This window comes from Phaenicophaeus curvirostris, chromosome 3 (genome assembly GCF_032191515.1).
Source record: "Phaenicophaeus curvirostris isolate KB17595 chromosome 3, BPBGC_Pcur_1.0, whole genome shotgun sequence".
Taxonomy (NCBI): domain Eukaryota; kingdom Metazoa; phylum Chordata; class Aves; order Cuculiformes; family Cuculidae; genus Phaenicophaeus; species Phaenicophaeus curvirostris.
Genome location: NC_091394.1, coordinates 98,694,232 through 98,710,052, shown reverse-complemented (window position 1 = coordinate 98,710,052; position 15,821 = coordinate 98,694,232). Strand labels below are relative to the sequence as shown.

The window sequence follows — 15,821 nt, the reverse complement described above, 5'->3', positions numbered from 1 at the left end:
AGAGGCCGCATAGAATCCTAGAAGAGTTGGGATTAGAAGGGATCTTAAAGATCATCTAGTTCCACCACCTTGCCATGGGGAAGGACATCCCACTAGATGAGGTTACCCAAGCCCCTATCCAATCTGGCCTTAAACACGTCCACGGGTGGAGCATCCCCAGCTCCAGAAACACAAGGAACTATTGGAGAGAGTCCAGTGGAGGCCATGGAGGTGATTAAAAGGGCTGGAGCTTCTCTCTGACGTGGAAAGGCTGAGAGACCTCGGTTGCTTTTGCTTGGAGAAGAGAAGATTGAGAAGAGAAATCATCTGGATGCCTTCCTGTACAGCCTGATTGATGTGACACTGCTGTAGCAGGGGGCTAGCATCGATGATCTACAGAGATGCCTTATTGCCCAACCATTCTGTGATTCTGCTTGCTGTGGTGGCCAGAGAGTCGTCCTGGGGAAGAGTCAAGAGTTTGTTACCTAGGGGAGCTGACATCGGAGGTCTGGATAGCGGTGAGCTAGCATAGGCATGATTCGTCTGGGCAAGCAAAGGGCTTGTGTCATGTTCTGGAAGTGTCTCTGCCCTGCTCTGTATTGTTGTTGTGGCTGGGGATATAAACCATATGAGGAGATTGCAACATCTTTCCAACCACCCCAACGGCCACTGTAGCCTTGTTGTTGTGCTGGGTGAGGTTGGAGGAACTTCAAAAGAAAAGAAGAGAGGAGGCGTCTGAATCTTGAATGCAGGAGAACTTTATTGAGGGGGATAGAAATTGAGAAGGCAGGAGCGATTAGTGGAATGGATGAGGTCTGAGGTGCAAGGAGGTGCATCCTCCACCATGGTGTGCCTTCCAGGGTGTGGGTGGTCAGTGTTAGGGGGGATGGTGACGACCTTTAGCAGATGTAGCAGCCGCTCCTGCCACCGAACCAGCCCAGACCTCTGCCACCATAGCAGCCCAGACCTCCCAAGCCGAAGCCGTAGCCGTAGCCGAAGGCCCCGTTGGAGACGGGCACTCCCTGGTAGCTGAGTTCGCTGCCTACGGCAGCCGATGCGGAGGATCCGACGGTGGTGCTCTGGGGGAAGGAGGTGAGGATGGGTCCTGGCAGGGTGACCAGCACGGTGGGAGGCTGGATGACGACGGAGGAGTCCTGGCACTGCCTGACACAGGGCTCGTTGCAGCTGTTGGCCAGCGGGGCGGGTGCGCAGGGGCGGCAGAGGTCGTTGCAGGCCATGGGTGTGGTGTGGAGGGTCCCTGGAAGAGAGGGGGTTGAGCAAGCGGTGGGGCATGGGGGTTTCGAGGTTTGGAGTGTGAGGAGGGCAGGGGAGTGCGAAGGTGTGGGATGGGTCTGTGGGGAGCATGGCGGTGGGGAGGAGTGTGGGTTGGTGAGGCAGGGAAAGAGCATGGTGGAAGAGAGGGAGGAGGTGGGTCAGGAGGAGGAGGCTCAGGGTGTTGAGGCTCACCTTGTTTAGCGTGGAGGAGAAGGTGTACAGAGAAGGTTGTGAGGGAGAGAGGTGCTGGACCAGCCTTTATGGTGGTGCGCAAGGGGCGGGACAGGCTTTGTGCGTGAGTGCATTTTGCAGGCAGCAGCTGTGTCCTGGCCCAGCGTGGCGAGTCATGAGGTGGGGTGTGTTTTCCTTGCCCCAGTTCTTCAATGTCATGTCCTCCTCTCGAGGACATATACACTTGGTGAGGCGGCATCTTTGGAGTGAGAGTGTTAGAGGCCAAAGACTTGGTGCTGCTGACGTGTGTCAGGGCAGGCGCAAGAGGTGACCGAAGCGTAGGAGAGGTGTAATGGTGTCAGTGAGGCCATTGCTTAGCAATTCTGTCGTGTGGTTTGTGGGTGCATTGTGAAGAGGAAACGACAATTGCTGGTAGCCACGCAAACCACAGCTCAACCCTGCTCAGAAAAGTTGATGAGGACGTATGAATATGGATTTCTGAAGGGGACATCATGCTTAACCAAGCTATGCGTCTTCTGCATTGAAGTGAGTAGGTCTGTAGAGGGGGAAAGAACAAAGGCTTGTGTTTACCTAAATTTTGAGTGAAGCCTTTGATGTTTTCTCCCCTTGCATCCTCCTAGAAGGATATTACAACAGCTATTCAAGCTGAAGTGACATCACTGAGCAAAGCGGTCTTACAAAATCAAATGGGTTTAGAGATAATAACGGTGCAAATGGGAGGAGTATGTACCTTAATAAACACAAGCTGCTGCACCTACACTAACCAATCCGGAAAGGTGACAAAAGCCATAGATGACATTGGGAAACAAACCAAGGTTTTACACAAAGCAGCACAAGACAGTAACTCTTTTGCTTTTACTGAACTGTGGGAAAAGCTCACCTCTTGGTTACCTAACTTTCTTTGCCTTAGACAATTGTTTGCTTTGATAGTTGCTTTAATGATTTTAGGGCTTTTATTGAATTTTATAGTTAAATGTTTAATATCTTGTACTGGAGGGGCTATTAATGATTACAAACAGTGGAAAAAACATCAACTTTGCCAGGAGACAGAATTGAGAAAATAAGAAGAGCGTCAATACAGAAAGCAGCCTTTAAATAAGTAAGAGAATTTACTAACAGGCTAGACAAAGGTGGGAAATGAAACAAGGCATTCTTCAAAACAAGGCATCCTTCCAAACAAGAAAGTGTTATCAGGAGCACCGGGTGCTCAAGCCAGAGCTGTGCGGTAGTGCTTCAGTGAGCAAGGAGACCGTCCAAGGAGTAAGTAGCTGCTTGTTACAGAATACGGTGTGCAAGCTAGGAGGAGAACCCCCTTGCACCCCAGCACTGCTAATAAAACACACCTCCTTTATAACTCTCCGGAGTTGATAAGTTTGATTGTGTGTCTCAGCCAGACACTGAGCAGCACATTCGGGGGGCACTGAGCTATGGAGGCAGCTGCAGGCTGGGAGCGCTGGGGGTGCACTCATGAGCCACCATGGGCCCCTCGTCCTTTAACTGCTCCTTGCAGCTGCCGCACTGCAAGGACCTGGCCTCTGTCCACCCCCTCGCCTGAGAAGGACTATCCTCCTCCTGTCTGTCGCCCTCAGCACCACTCGCAGGCCCTGCTGCACCCATGGTTGTTTATTCACGTTCTAATTCTGGCTGTAGGTCTTGTCACACTCGCCACACTCCCAGGGCTTCTTCCTAGTGTGGATGCACTGGTGGTTGACTACAGCTTGCGTCCCTCAGAAGTGGAGGTTGCAGTGGCTCAGGCCAAGGGAGCTCACTGGTGTGGATGTGCTGGTGCCTGATCAGAGAGCCCTTCCTGCTGAAGCTCTCGCCACAGTCGGTGCAGGTGAATGGGCGCTCGCCAGTGTGGATGCGCAGATGGACGTTTAAGGTGCCCTTCCTGCTGAAGCTCTCGCCACAGTCGGTGCAGGTGAATGGGCGCTCGCCAGTGTGGATGCGCAGATGGCTGTTCAAGTGGCCCTTTTGGACAAAGCTTCTGTTGCATTCAGTGCAGGCAAAGGGGCGCTCACCCGTGTGGATGCGCTGATGAGTGATCAGGGAGCTCTTCGCTCTGAAGCCATTTCCGCACTCAGCACAGGTGAAGGGGCATGTGCCAGTATGGATGAGCTGGTGCTTGGTCAGGGAATTCTGGTGGCAGAAGCTCTTTCTGCAGTCAGCACAGGCAAAGGGGCGCTGGCCCGTGTGGATGTGCTGGTGACTGATCAGGTGACTCTTGACCCTGAAGGTCTTGTTGCACTCTGTGCAGGAAAACGGGCGCTCACCCGTGTGGATGCGCTGGTGCTTGATCAGGGCGCTCTGGTGCCTGAAGCTCTTTCGGCAGTCAGTACAGGCAAACGGCCGCTGGCCCTTGTGAATGCGCTGGTGACTGATCAGGTCACTCTTGCGCCTGAAGGTATTGTTGCACTCCGTGCAGGTAAAGGGCCGCTCACCGGTGTGGATGCGCTGGTGTTCTATCAGGTTGCTCTTCTTTCTGAAGCTCCTGTTGCAGTCAGTACAGGCAAAGGGCCGCTCGCCAGTGTGGATGCGCTGGTGAGTTAGGAGGTTGGCCCTTTTTTTGAACCTCTTTTCACAATGGGCACAGGCAAAGGGGCGCTCGCCAGTGTGGATGCGTTGGTGTTCGGTCAGGTTGCCCTTGCGTCTGAAGCTCTTCCCGCAGTCAGCACAGGTAAAGGGGCACTCGCCCCTGTAGTTCCACTTCTGGATGGCGAGGGCTGTCCGGCTTCTGAAGTTCTTGTTGGACTTGGAAGGGTTCTTCTCCAGCTGCTGAGGGTCCAGCACATCGTGGAGGTGAGCGTGCACTGATATGTCCCCCCGACTCCCACTCAGCTCCCATTCAGGTGAGCCCGCACCGTGCCTGCTGCTTGACCTGCTCCTTCCCACGGACGCCTGGGACACGCCTGGCACAGGGCTCCGGTGCCTCTGCAGCGCCCCAGGGGGGTCTGGCACACATGGCGTCTGCCCTCGCTCCAGCTTGCAGATGATATCTGGCTTGATGGTGACCCAGCCTGTTGGGGAACAGACAGAAGCACCCTGTGTCACGCTGCCCAGAAAGTAGCATGAACCCCCAGCACCCACAACCCCAAGAGCCACAGCCCAAACGTCTCCTCCCACTCCACTCCTCCCTCACCATTCAACCCGGCTACCATTCATCCTCCCTTCCCTTCCCTGCGCCTACAGCCTCCCCTCGCATCACCCTCGTCAGCTTCGCTGCTCTCCTGCACACAGGACGCCAACAAAGGGCTCAAAGTGGCAAAAGGAGAGGTTAAGACCAGACTAAGGGAAGCATTTCTTCCCAGAGGGTGCTCAAACCCTAAAACAAGCTTCCCGGAGACCTGCTTGATGCCCTAAGCCTGTCAGGCTTGGAGAGGCATTTGGACAATGTCCATAATCCCGTGATTTAACAGCTGCTCATCCCTGAAGGGCTCAGGCACTTGGACCCAGGAAGCCCCGTAGGTCCCTTTCCACTGAAAAAGGATCCCATCCCATCCCACCCCATCCCATCCCACCCCATCCCATCCCACCCCACCCCATCCCTCCAGCCCAGCAGAGCCGCAGAGAGTCCTCACCCAGCGAGGCGACCATCTCGTAGGTGTCCAGCATCACCTCCCGGTAGAGCCGCCGCTGCCAGCCCGTCAGCTCTGCCCACTCCTCGCGGCACAAGTAGATGGCCACCTCCTCGAACGGCCCCGCCATCTGCAGCAAGAAGCACGCCCGGCTCAGCACTAGCGAGGCTCGGTCCCAGCCCGCCAGGAAGAGGCGGAACCCGTGGGGAGAGACCAATTGTGCGACGGAAACGCTTCGCCTCCAGTCGGTTCTTTCCGGCGCTGGAGCTGCAGGCAGAGGGGGGTGGCGGGGAGGCGAGGCGGGGAGTCTTTCTGGGCCCCCTTCCTTCTCGTGCGAGCAGCAGGGCTCGAGGTGCTTTTCGGCAGGCGTGTGGGGCGGCATCCGGAGCGTCCCCGCTGCCTCTGGCCGGAGCGATCTCGGGGCGAGGCTCCGTCTCCCCGGCGAGAGGCAGCGGCGCGGGGTCCAGGCTGCTCCGGCAAGGGGGGGTCAAGGGCAGGCGGCGCAGGGGCTGCGGCTTCCAGCGCGGGGGAGGGAGAGGGCGCAGCCCCCGCTGCTCTGGCGGGGGTCCCTAAGGGGGCTGGGGCCGGGGAGAGCTGCCTCGAAGGGTGCCAGCTGTGCCCGTGTCCCTGCTGCGCCTCTCCAGGGGGAGCTGGGACCCAGCATCCCAGCATGGGGCTGGGCAGGGACCCAGCATCCCAGCATGGGGCTGGGCAGGGACCCAGCGTCCCAGCTTCGGGATATCTTCTCTCAGTGGGCACTGGAGAGGGAAAGACATGGTCTCAGGGTTGAAGATCCCCCTGGGCTGCCGGTTCTCAGTGTGGCAGTGTCAGGGTTTGGGCAGAGGGTTCCAGGCAAGGCACAGCGGGGCGTGCTGAGCCGGGCGTGCTTCTTGCTGCAGATGGCGGGGCCGTTCGAGGAGGTGGCCATCTACTTGTGCCGCGAGGAGTGGGCAGAGCTGACGGGCTGGCAGCGGCGGCTCTACCGGGAGGTGATGCTGGACACCTACGAGATGGTCGCCTCGCTGGGTGAGGACTCTCTGCGGCTCTGCTGGGCTGGGCTGGAGGCAGAATTGCCACGTGGACCTGAGCTGGAGGCCTTGGGAGGGAACATGCAGCTGTGGGCATTGCTGCCTGAGTGCTGATGTTGGGGTTGGGACTGCAGGTTTTCCCCTGGCAGGCAGCCTCGTGTGCAGAGCGGTCGTGGTAGAGAGGATGGGATGGGATGGGATGGGATGGGATGGGATGGGGTGGGATGGGATGGGATGGGATGGGGTGGGATGGGATGGGATGGGATGGGATGGGGTGGGGTTGGATGGGGTGGGATGTGAAGGGATGGGATGGGATGGGGTGGGATGGGATGGGAGGGGATGGGATGGGATGGGGTGGGGTGGGGTGAGGTTGGGTTGGATGGGGTGGGATGTGAAGGGATGGGATGGGATGGGGTTGGATGGGGATGGGGATAGGGATAGGGATAGGGATAGGGATAGGCATAGGGATAGGGATGGAGATGGGGATGGGGATGGCGTGGGGTAGGATGGGATGGGGTGGGATGGGATGGGATGGGGTGGGATGGGAGGGGAGGGGATGGGATGGAATGGGATGGGGTGGGATGGGGTGGGGTGGGGTGGGATGGGATCCATTTTCAGTGGAAAGGGACCTATAGGGCTTCCTGGGTCCAAGTGCCTGAGCCCCTCAGGGATGAGCAGCTGTTGAATCATGGGATTATGGACATTGTCCAAATGCCTCTCCAAGCCTGACGGGCGCAGGGCATTGAGTGGGTCTCCGGGAAGCTTGTTTTAGGGTTTGAGCCCCCTCTGGGAAGAAATGCTTCCCTGAGTCTGGTCTTAACCTCTCCTTTTGCCACTTTGAGCCCTTTGTTGGCGTCCTGTGTGCAGGAGAGCAGCCAAGGTGACGAGGGTGATGCGAGGGGAGGCTGTAGGCACAGAGAAAGGAAGGGAGAATGAATGGTAGCCGGGTTGAATGGTGAGGGAGGAGTGGAGTGGGAGGAGACGTTTGGGCTGTGGCTGTTGGGGTTGTGGGTGCTGGGGGTTCATGCTACTTTCTGGGCAGCGTGACACAGGGTGCTTCTGTCTGTTCCCCAACAGGCTGGGTCACCGTCAAGCCAGATATCATCTGCAAGCTGGAGCGAGGGCAGACGCCATGTGTGCCAGACCCCCCTGGGGCGCTGCAGAGGCACCGGAGCCCTGTGCCAGGCGTGTCCCAGGCGTCCGTGGGAAGGAGCAGGTCAAGCAGCAGGCACGGTGGGGACTCACCTGATAGCGACAAGAACTTCAGAAGCCAGACAGCCCTGGCCATCCAGAAGAGGAGCCACAAGGGCGAGCGCCCCTTTGCCTGTGCTGACTGTGGGAAGAGCTTCAGACACAAGGCCAACCTGACCGAACACCAACGCATCCACACTGGCGAGCGCCCCTTTACCTGTGCTGACTGCGGGAAGAGCTTCAGACGCAAGGCCATCCTGACCGAACACCAACGCATCCACACTGGCGATTGCCCCTTTGCCTGTGCCCATTGTGACAAGAGGTTCAGATACAAGGGCAACCTCCTAACTCACCAGCGCATCCACACGGGTGAGCGCCCCTTTCCCTGTACTGACTGCGGCAAGAGCTTCAGAGAGAAGAGATCCCTGATCAGTCACCAGCACATCCACACTGGTGAGCGCCCCTTTGCCTGTGCTGACTGCAGCAAGAGCTTCAGAGAGAAGAGCTCCCTGGTCAGTCACCAGCGCATCCACACCGGTGAGCGGCTCTTTGCCTGTGCTGACTGCGGCAAGAGCTTCAGACAGAAGAGCTCCCTGATCAGTCACCAGCGCATCCATACGGGCACATGCCCCTTCACCTGTGGTGACTGCAGCAAGAGCTTCAGACAGAAGAGCCACCTGATAGAACACCAGCGCATCCACATGGGCCAGCGCCCCTTTGCCTGCACGGAGTGCAACAAGACCTTCAGGCGCAAGAGTGACCTGATCACTCACCAGCGCATCCACACGGGTGAGCGGCCCTTTGCCTGTGCTGACTGCGGAAAGAGCTTCTGCCACAAGAGGTCCCTGATCACTCACCAGCGCATCCATACCAGCACATGCCACTTCACCTGTGCTGACTGCAGCAAGAGATTCAGACAGGAGAGCCACCTGATACAACACCAGCGCGTCCACACGGGCCAGCGCCCCTTTGCCTGTGCTGACTGCGGAAAGAGCTTCTGCCACCAGAATTCCCTGACCAAGCATGAGCGCATCCATATGGGCATGTGCCCCTTCACCTGTGCTGACTGCAACAAGAGATTCAGAGACAAGAGCAACCTGATACAACACCAGCGCATCCACACGGGTGAGCGCCCCTTTGCCTGCACCGACTGTGGCGAGAGCTTCATCAGTAAGGGCAACCTGAACAGACATCTGCGCATCCACACTGGCATTTCACCTGCACCGACTGTGGCGAGAGCTTCAGCAGGAAGGGCTCTCTGATCAGGCACCAGCACATCCACACCAGTGAGCGTCCCTTGGCCTGAGCCACTGCAACCTCCACTTCTGAGGGACGCAAGCTGTAGTCAACCACCAGTGCATCCACGCTAGGAAGAAGCCCTGGGAGTGTGGCGAGTGTGACAAGACCTACAGCCAGAATTAGAACGTGAATAAACAACCATGGGTGCAGCAGGGCCTGCGAGTGGTGCTGAGGGCAACAGACAGGAGGAGGATAGTCCTTCTCAGGCGAGGGGGTGGACAGAGGCCAGGTCCTTGCAGTGCGTCAGCTGCAAGGAGCAGTTAAAGGACGAGGGGCCCATGGTGGCTCATGAGTGCACCCCCAGCACTCCCAGCGTGCAGCTGCCTCCATAGCTCAGTGCCCTCCGAATCTGCTGCTCAGCGTCTGGCTGAGACGCGGAATCGAACTTATCAACTCGGGAGAGTTATAAAGGAGGTGTGTTTTATTAGCAGTGCTGGGGTGCAAGGGGGTTCTCCTCCTAGCTTGCACACCGTATTCTGTAACAAGCAGCTACTTACTCCTTGGACGGTCTCCTTGCTCACTGAAGCACTACCGCACAGCTCTGGCTTGAGCACCCGGTGCTCCTGATAACACTTTCTTGTTTGGAAGGATGCCTTGTTTTGAAGAATGCCATGTTTCAATTCCCCTGTTGTCTAGCCTGTTAGTAAATTCTTTTACTTATTTAAAGGCTGCTTTCTGTATTGACGCTCTTATTTTCTCAATTCTGTCTCCTGGCAAAGTTGATGTTTTTTCCATTGTTTGTAATTATTAGTAGCCCCTCCAGTACAAGATATTAAACATTTAAATATAAAATGCAATAAAAGCCCTAAAATCATTAAAGCAACTATCAAAGCAAACAGTTGTCTAAGGCAAAGAAAGTTAGGTAACCAAGAGGTGAGCTTTTCCCACAGTTCAGTAATAGCAAAAGAGTTACTGTCTTGTGCTGCTTTGTGTAAAACCTTGGTTTGTTTCCCGATTTCATCTATGGCTTTTGTCACCTTTCCGGATAGCCTAGTGTAGGTGCAGTAGGACCTCATCCACCCGTCTTTTAAACACCTCCAGGGAAGGTGACTCAACCACCTCCCTGGGCAGCCTGTTCCAGTGCCCAACGACCCTTTCCATGAAATGTTTTTTCCTGATTTCAAGACTGAACCTCTCCTGGTGCAGCTTGAGGCCTTACCCTCTTATCGTGTCTCCTGTCACTTAGGAGAAGAGGCCAGCTCCCTCCTCTCCACAACCTCCTTTCAGGTAGTTGGAGAGAGCAATGAGGTCTCCCCTCAGCCTCCTCTTCTCCAGGCTAAACAACCCCAGCTCTCTCAGCCGCTCCTCATAAGACTTGTTCTTGGGACCCTTCACCAGCTTTGTCGCTCTTTGTTGGACTCGTTTGAGAGCCTCAACATCCTTCTTGTGGTGAGGGGCCCAGAACTGAACACAGGATTCAAGGAGCGGTCTCACCAGTGCTGAGTAGAAAGGCAGAGAAACCTCCCTGTGGCTGCTGGTCACGCTGTTTCTGATCCAAGCCAAGATGCCATTGGCCTTCTTGGCCACCTGGGCCCCTGCTGGCTCATGTTCAGTCGCTGTCAACCAACACCCCCAGGTCCCTCTCCTCCAGGCAGCTTTCTAGCCAGCCTTCTAGTCTGGAGCTGCACAGGGTTGTTGTGCCCCAAGTGCAGGACCCGGCACTTGGCCTTGTTAAACCTCCTGCCACCGGTCTCAGCCCAGCGGTCCAGCCTGTTCAGATCCCTCCAGCAGATCCACACTTCCACCCAGCTTAGTGTCATCCGCAAACTTGCTAAGGGTGCACTCGATGCCTTCATCCAGGTCATTGATAAAGACATTGAAGAGGGCTGGGCCCAGCACTGATCCCTGGGGAACCCCACTTGGAACTGGCCTCCAGCTGGAGTTAACTCCATTTACCAGCACTCTCTGGGCCCGGCCATCCAACCAGTTTTCCACCCAGGAGAATGTGCACCCGTCCTGTCCAGAGGGTGACAGTTTCCGAGGCAGAATGCTGTGAGAAACTGTGTCAAAGGCTTTACTGTAGTCCAAGATAACTATGTCCAGAGCCTTTCCCTCGTCCAGGAGGAGAGTCTCTTTTTCATAGAAGATGATCAGGTTAGTTTGGCAAGACCTGCCCTTCGTGGACCCGTGTTGACTGGGCCTGATCACTCGGTTCTCTTGCACGTGCTTGATGATAGCACTCAAGATCACCTGTTCCATGACTTTCCCTGGCACTGAGGTCAGACTGACAGAGCAGTCTTATTTGCCATCTCTGCCAGGGATGCAGAGAGTGGGATTGAGTGCACCCTCAGCAAGGTGCCAAGTGCCAGGTCCTTGTCCTTGTTTGAGGAACTCCTAGAAAAGTTTATAGGCTGGGCAATGTGTGGGTTTTGAGCAGTCCTGTGGAGAAGGACTTGGGGCTAGTGGTGGATGACATACTGACTATGAGCCGGCAATGTGCACTCGTGGCAAAGACTGAGGGTATTCTGGAGTGTGTCACGAAGAGTGTAGCAAGAGGGTTGAATGAGATGATCCTCCCCATCTACTCTGCCCTAGAGAGGCCGCATAGGATCCTAGAAGAGTTGGGGTTAGAAGGGATGTTAAAGATCATCTAGTTCCATCCCCTTGCCATGGGGAAGGACATCCCACTAGATGAGGTTACCCAAGCCCCTATCCAATCTGGCCTTAAACACGTCCTGGGGTGGAGCATCCCCGGCTCGAGAAACACAAGGAACTATTGGAGAGAACCCAGTGGAGGCCATGGAGGTGATTAAAAGGGCTGGAGCTTCTCTCTGACGTGGAAAGGCTGAGAGACCTCGGTTGCTTTTGCTTGGAGAAGAGAAGATTGAGAAGAGAAATCATCTGGATGCCTTCCTGTACAGCCTGATTGATGTGACACTGCTGTAGCAGGGGGCTAGCATCGATGATCTACAGAGATGCCTTCCAACCCAACCATTCTGCGATTCTGCTTGCTGTGGTGGCCAGAGAGTCGTCCTGGGGAAGAGTCAAGAGTTTGTTACCTAGGGGAGCTGACATCGGAGGTCTGGATAGTGGTGAACTACCACAGGCATGATTTGTCTGGGCAAGCAAAGGGCTTGTGTCATGTTCTGGAAGTGTCTCTGCCCTGCTCTGTATTGTTGTTGTGGCTGGGGATATAAACCATATGAGGAGATTGCAACATCTTTCCAGCCACCAAAAAGGCCACTGTAGCCTTGGTGTTGTGCTGGGTGATGTTGGAGGAACCTTAAAAGAGAAGAAGAGAGGAGGCATCTGAATCTTGAATGCAGGAGAACTTTATTGAGGGGGGGAGAAATTGAGAAGGCAGGAGCGCCAAGAGGAAGGGATTAGGTCTGAGGCGCAAGGAGGTGCATCCTCAACCCATGGTGTGTCTTCCAGGGGGTGGGTGTCCGGTGTCCGGGGGGTGATGATGAGATTCAGCAGGTGTAGCAGCCTCTCCTGCCACCGAACCAGCCCAGACCTCTGCCACCATAGCAGCCCAGGCCTCCCAAGCCGTAGCCGTAGCCGAAGGCCCCGTTGGAGACGGGCACTCCCTGGTAGCTGAGTTCACTGCCCACGGCAGCCGATGCGGAGGATCCGACGGCGGTGCTCTGGGGGAAGGAGGTGAGGATGGGTCCTGGCAGGGTGACCAGCACGGTGGGAGGCTGGATGACGACGGAGGAGTCCTGGCACTGCCTGACACAGGGCTCGTTGCAGCTGTTGGCCAGCGGGGCGGGTGCGCAGGGGCGGCAGAGGTCGTTGCAGGCCATGGGTGTGGTGTGGAGGGTCCCTGGAAGAGAGGGTGTTGAGCAAGCAGTGGGGCATGGGGGTTTCGAGGTGTGGAGTGTGAGGAGGGCAGGGGAGTGGGAAGGTGTGGGATGGGTCTGTGGGGTTCGTGGTGGTGGGGAGGCGTGTGGGCTGGTGAGGCTGGGGTAGAGCGTGGTGGAATACAGTTTGGAACTGTGTCAGGAGAAGGATGCTCAGGGAGTTGAGACTCACCTTGTTGAGCGTGGAGGAGAAGGTGTACAGAGAAGGTTGTGAGGGAGAGAGGTGCTGGACCAGCTTTTATGGTGGTGCGCGAGGGGTGGGACCGGCTTTGTGCGTGAGTGCATTTTGCAGGCAGCAGCTGTGTCCTGGCCCAGCATGGCGAGTCATGAGGTGGGGTGTGTTTTCCTTGCCCCAGTTCTTCAATGTCATGTCCTCCTATTGAGGACGTGTCCACTCCGTGCTGGCGGCATCTTTGAAGTGAGAGTGTTAGAGGCCAAGCGCTTGATGTTGATGGCATGTGTCAGGACAAGCACAAGAGGTGACCAAAGCATTAGAGAGGGTGGGTGTTGCCTGTGAGGTCATCACATGGCACACATGTTGTGTGGTTTGCGGCTGCACTATGAAGACGTAACGACAACTGCTGGTAGCCACATAAACCACTGCTCAACCCTGGTCTGAAAAGTTGATGAGGAGGTGCAGACAAGGATGTATGAGGGGAATATCATGCTTGACCAAGCTCTGTGTCTTCTAAATTAAGGTGACTAGGTCTGTAGAGGGGGAAAGAACAAAGGTTTGTGTTTATCTTGAATTGTGAGTGAAGCCTTTGATGTTTTCTCTCCATGCATCCTCCTAGAAAAGACCAAAATGCATGCTTTGCATATATGACCAGCGTGTTTGACTGCCAAGTGGTTGAATGGTTGGGGCCAGAGGCTTGTGATGGGTGGCAGGAAGTCCTGATGGAGGGAAATCTCAATTAATGAAGCCCAGAACTGGATCTTTGGGACCAACCCTGTTCAGCATCCTTCTCAGTGACATGAGCAGTGGGAGTGAGTGAACCCTCAGCCAGGTGCCAGATGGTAACTCTCATTTTAAAGATGCAAAAGGGAGACCCAGGTCAAGTACCAGCCTTTCAGTGTCACCTCTGTGCCTGACATGGTCACGGATTCTGGCAGATCCTCCTGGAAACTATGCCAAGGTGTGTGGAAATAAAGGAGGTGATTGCTGAAAGCCAAGATGCCTTCCCAAAAGGCAAATTGTTTCTGAGAAATTCGGAGGCTTTTTGCGATGGGTCTACAGTGCAGGTGGAGAAGGGAAGAGGAACGGGTCCCAGCTACCTGGCCTTGTGCAAAGCATTTGACAGTGTCTCATGCAACATCGTTGTGTAAATGGAGAGATGTGGATTTTAGGTGCGGACGTCTTGGTGGAGAAGGAATATGCTGGATTCTCCTCTCCATCTACTCTGCCCTAGTCAGGCCGCATAGAATCGTACAATAGGTGGGGTTGGAAGGGACTTTAAAGATCATCTAGTTTCACCCCTCTGCCAGGGGCAGGGACATCCCACTAGATCAGGTTACCCGAGGCCCCATCCAACCTGGCCTTAAACAGCTCGAGTGATCGGGCATCCGCAACTTCCCGTGGCAACCTGTTCCAGTGTCTGACCAGCTCATATCCATTCCCCCTTGTCCTATCACCACAAGCTTTTATGAATAGTCCCTCTCCAGCTTTCTTGCCGTCTCCTTTCAGGTACTGGAAGAACCTTTGTGCATGAGTGCATTTTGCAGGCAGCAGCTGTGTCCTGGCCCGGCCTGGCGAGTCGTGAGGTGGGGTGTGTTTTCCTTGCCCCAGTTCTTCAATGCCATGTCCTCCTCTTGAGGACACATCCACTTAGCCCCTGCGGCAGCTTTGAAGTGAGAGTGTTAGAGGCCCAGGGCTTGTTGTTGATGGCACGTGTCATTGCAGGCACAAGAGGGGACCAAAGCGTGGGAGAGGTGTGGTGTTGTCAGTGAGGCCGGCGCTTGGCACTTGTGTGCTGTGGTTTGCAGGTGCCTTGTGAAAAGGGGACGCGGTTTCCTGGCCACCAGACTCAGCCCTCCGGAACCAGGAGGGAGAAGAAAGTGATGAGTAATCATCAGCGTGTATTGACAAAGGGGACGTCGTCCTTGATGAGCCGAAGCTGGTGTTTCCCTTGAGTTTTGAGTAAAAACTTTGAAGCTTTCTCCCCTTGCATGCTCCTAAACTGGCCAAGAAAGTATGTGTTGAGTAGGCAGAGAGTGAGATGGACTGCAAACTGGTTGAATGGCTTTGCCCAGAGGCTTGGGATGAGCGGGACAAAGTCCTGATGCAGGGAAGTCTCAGGTCATGTAGCCCAGGACAGGGATCCATGGGGCGAAGCCTGGTCAACATCCTCCTCAACGACCAGGGTTGTGGGATGCAGATGTTCACCTTTATTTGAAAGAGGGAATCATGAACAAGGAGTGTGGTGATAGGACAAGGAGGAACGGTTTTAAACTCAACGAAACTATATCTAGCCACCTCCCTTGGTGGCACCAATGAAACAGAAAGCATCGCGCTGACTGCTGACACTGCTTCCTTTGCACAGAGTTCCCAGCTTTAGGAAAGCTCTGAGGACGGAGCAGGCAAGCCGTGTGGGCTGAAGTGTCACTGCAGGGAGCAAAGGAGTCATCGTGTCACCTGATGGGGCTGGGGGCTGACGCAGACACCCATGAGTAGGTGTTTGCCTGCTGGTTCCTGGCCTGTTGGTGGCTGATGCTGGCATACGGGCGGTGTGGTAGATGGTGCTTCTTTCTGTGCCCCGGACAGGCTGGCCCCCTGTCAAGCCAGATATCATCTGCAAGCTGGAGCGAGGAGAGACGCCGTGCGTACCAGACCACCCCAGGGCACAGTGCAGGCAGCAGAACCCTGGGCCAGGTGCGTCCCCAGGATCCGTGGGAAGGAGCAGGTCCAGGAGGAGGCACTTGGCGTGGGAAGATCTTCAGACGCAAGGCCAACCTGACCGAACACCAACGCATCCACACTGGCGAGCGCCCCTTTGCCTGCACTGACTGTGGCAAGAGCTTCAGCCGGAAGCAAAACCTGATCAGCCTCCAGCGCATCCACACCAGGGAGAGGATCTTCACCTGCTCTGACTGCAGCAAGAGCTTCAGCTGGAACGGTGCCCTGATGAGGCACAAGCTCATCCACACAGGCAAGCGCCCCTTTGCCAGCAGGGAGTACGACAAGACCTTCAGTCGGAAGCAACATCTGATTAGGCACAAGCACATCCACGCTGGTGAGAAGCACTTTTCCTGTGCTGACTGTGGCAAGAGCTTCAGACAGAAGAGCTCCCTGATCAGCCACCAGAATATCCACACAGGGCTCTTCGTGTGCACCGACTGCAGCAAGAACTTCACCGGGGAGCGACACCTGATCAGACATCAGCGTTTCCACACCACTGAGGAAACCTACAAGTGTGGCAAGTGTGGCAAGACCTACAGCCACAAGTGTGCCCTGAAGAGACACCAGCAGGTGCATTGAAGCC

The 15,821-nt window shown here is 55.7% G+C and overlaps 1 protein-coding gene and 2 pseudogenes across 1 annotated transcript; 1 reads left to right on the top strand and 2 right to left on the bottom strand.

Moving 5' to 3' along the window:
- LOC138719465 (zinc finger protein 84-like) overlaps positions 1–5,254 on the bottom strand; it is a 14,262-nt pseudogene extending 9,008 nt beyond the window's left edge.
- LOC138719463 (zinc finger protein 585A-like) overlaps positions 1–15,821 on the top strand; it is a 21,782-nt pseudogene extending 5,961 nt beyond the window's left edge.
- LOC138719449 (uncharacterized) lies at positions 11,830–13,198 on the bottom strand. Its single transcript, XM_069854792.1, has 2 exons — positions 12,515–13,198; positions 11,830–12,305 (listed from the first exon to the last, which is right to left on the bottom strand). Exons 1-2 carry the CDS (start codon positions 12,798–12,800, stop codon positions 11,953–11,955), a joined length of 639 nt encoding a protein of 212 aa, XP_069710893.1. The 5' UTR covers positions 12,801–13,198; the 3' UTR covers positions 11,830–11,952.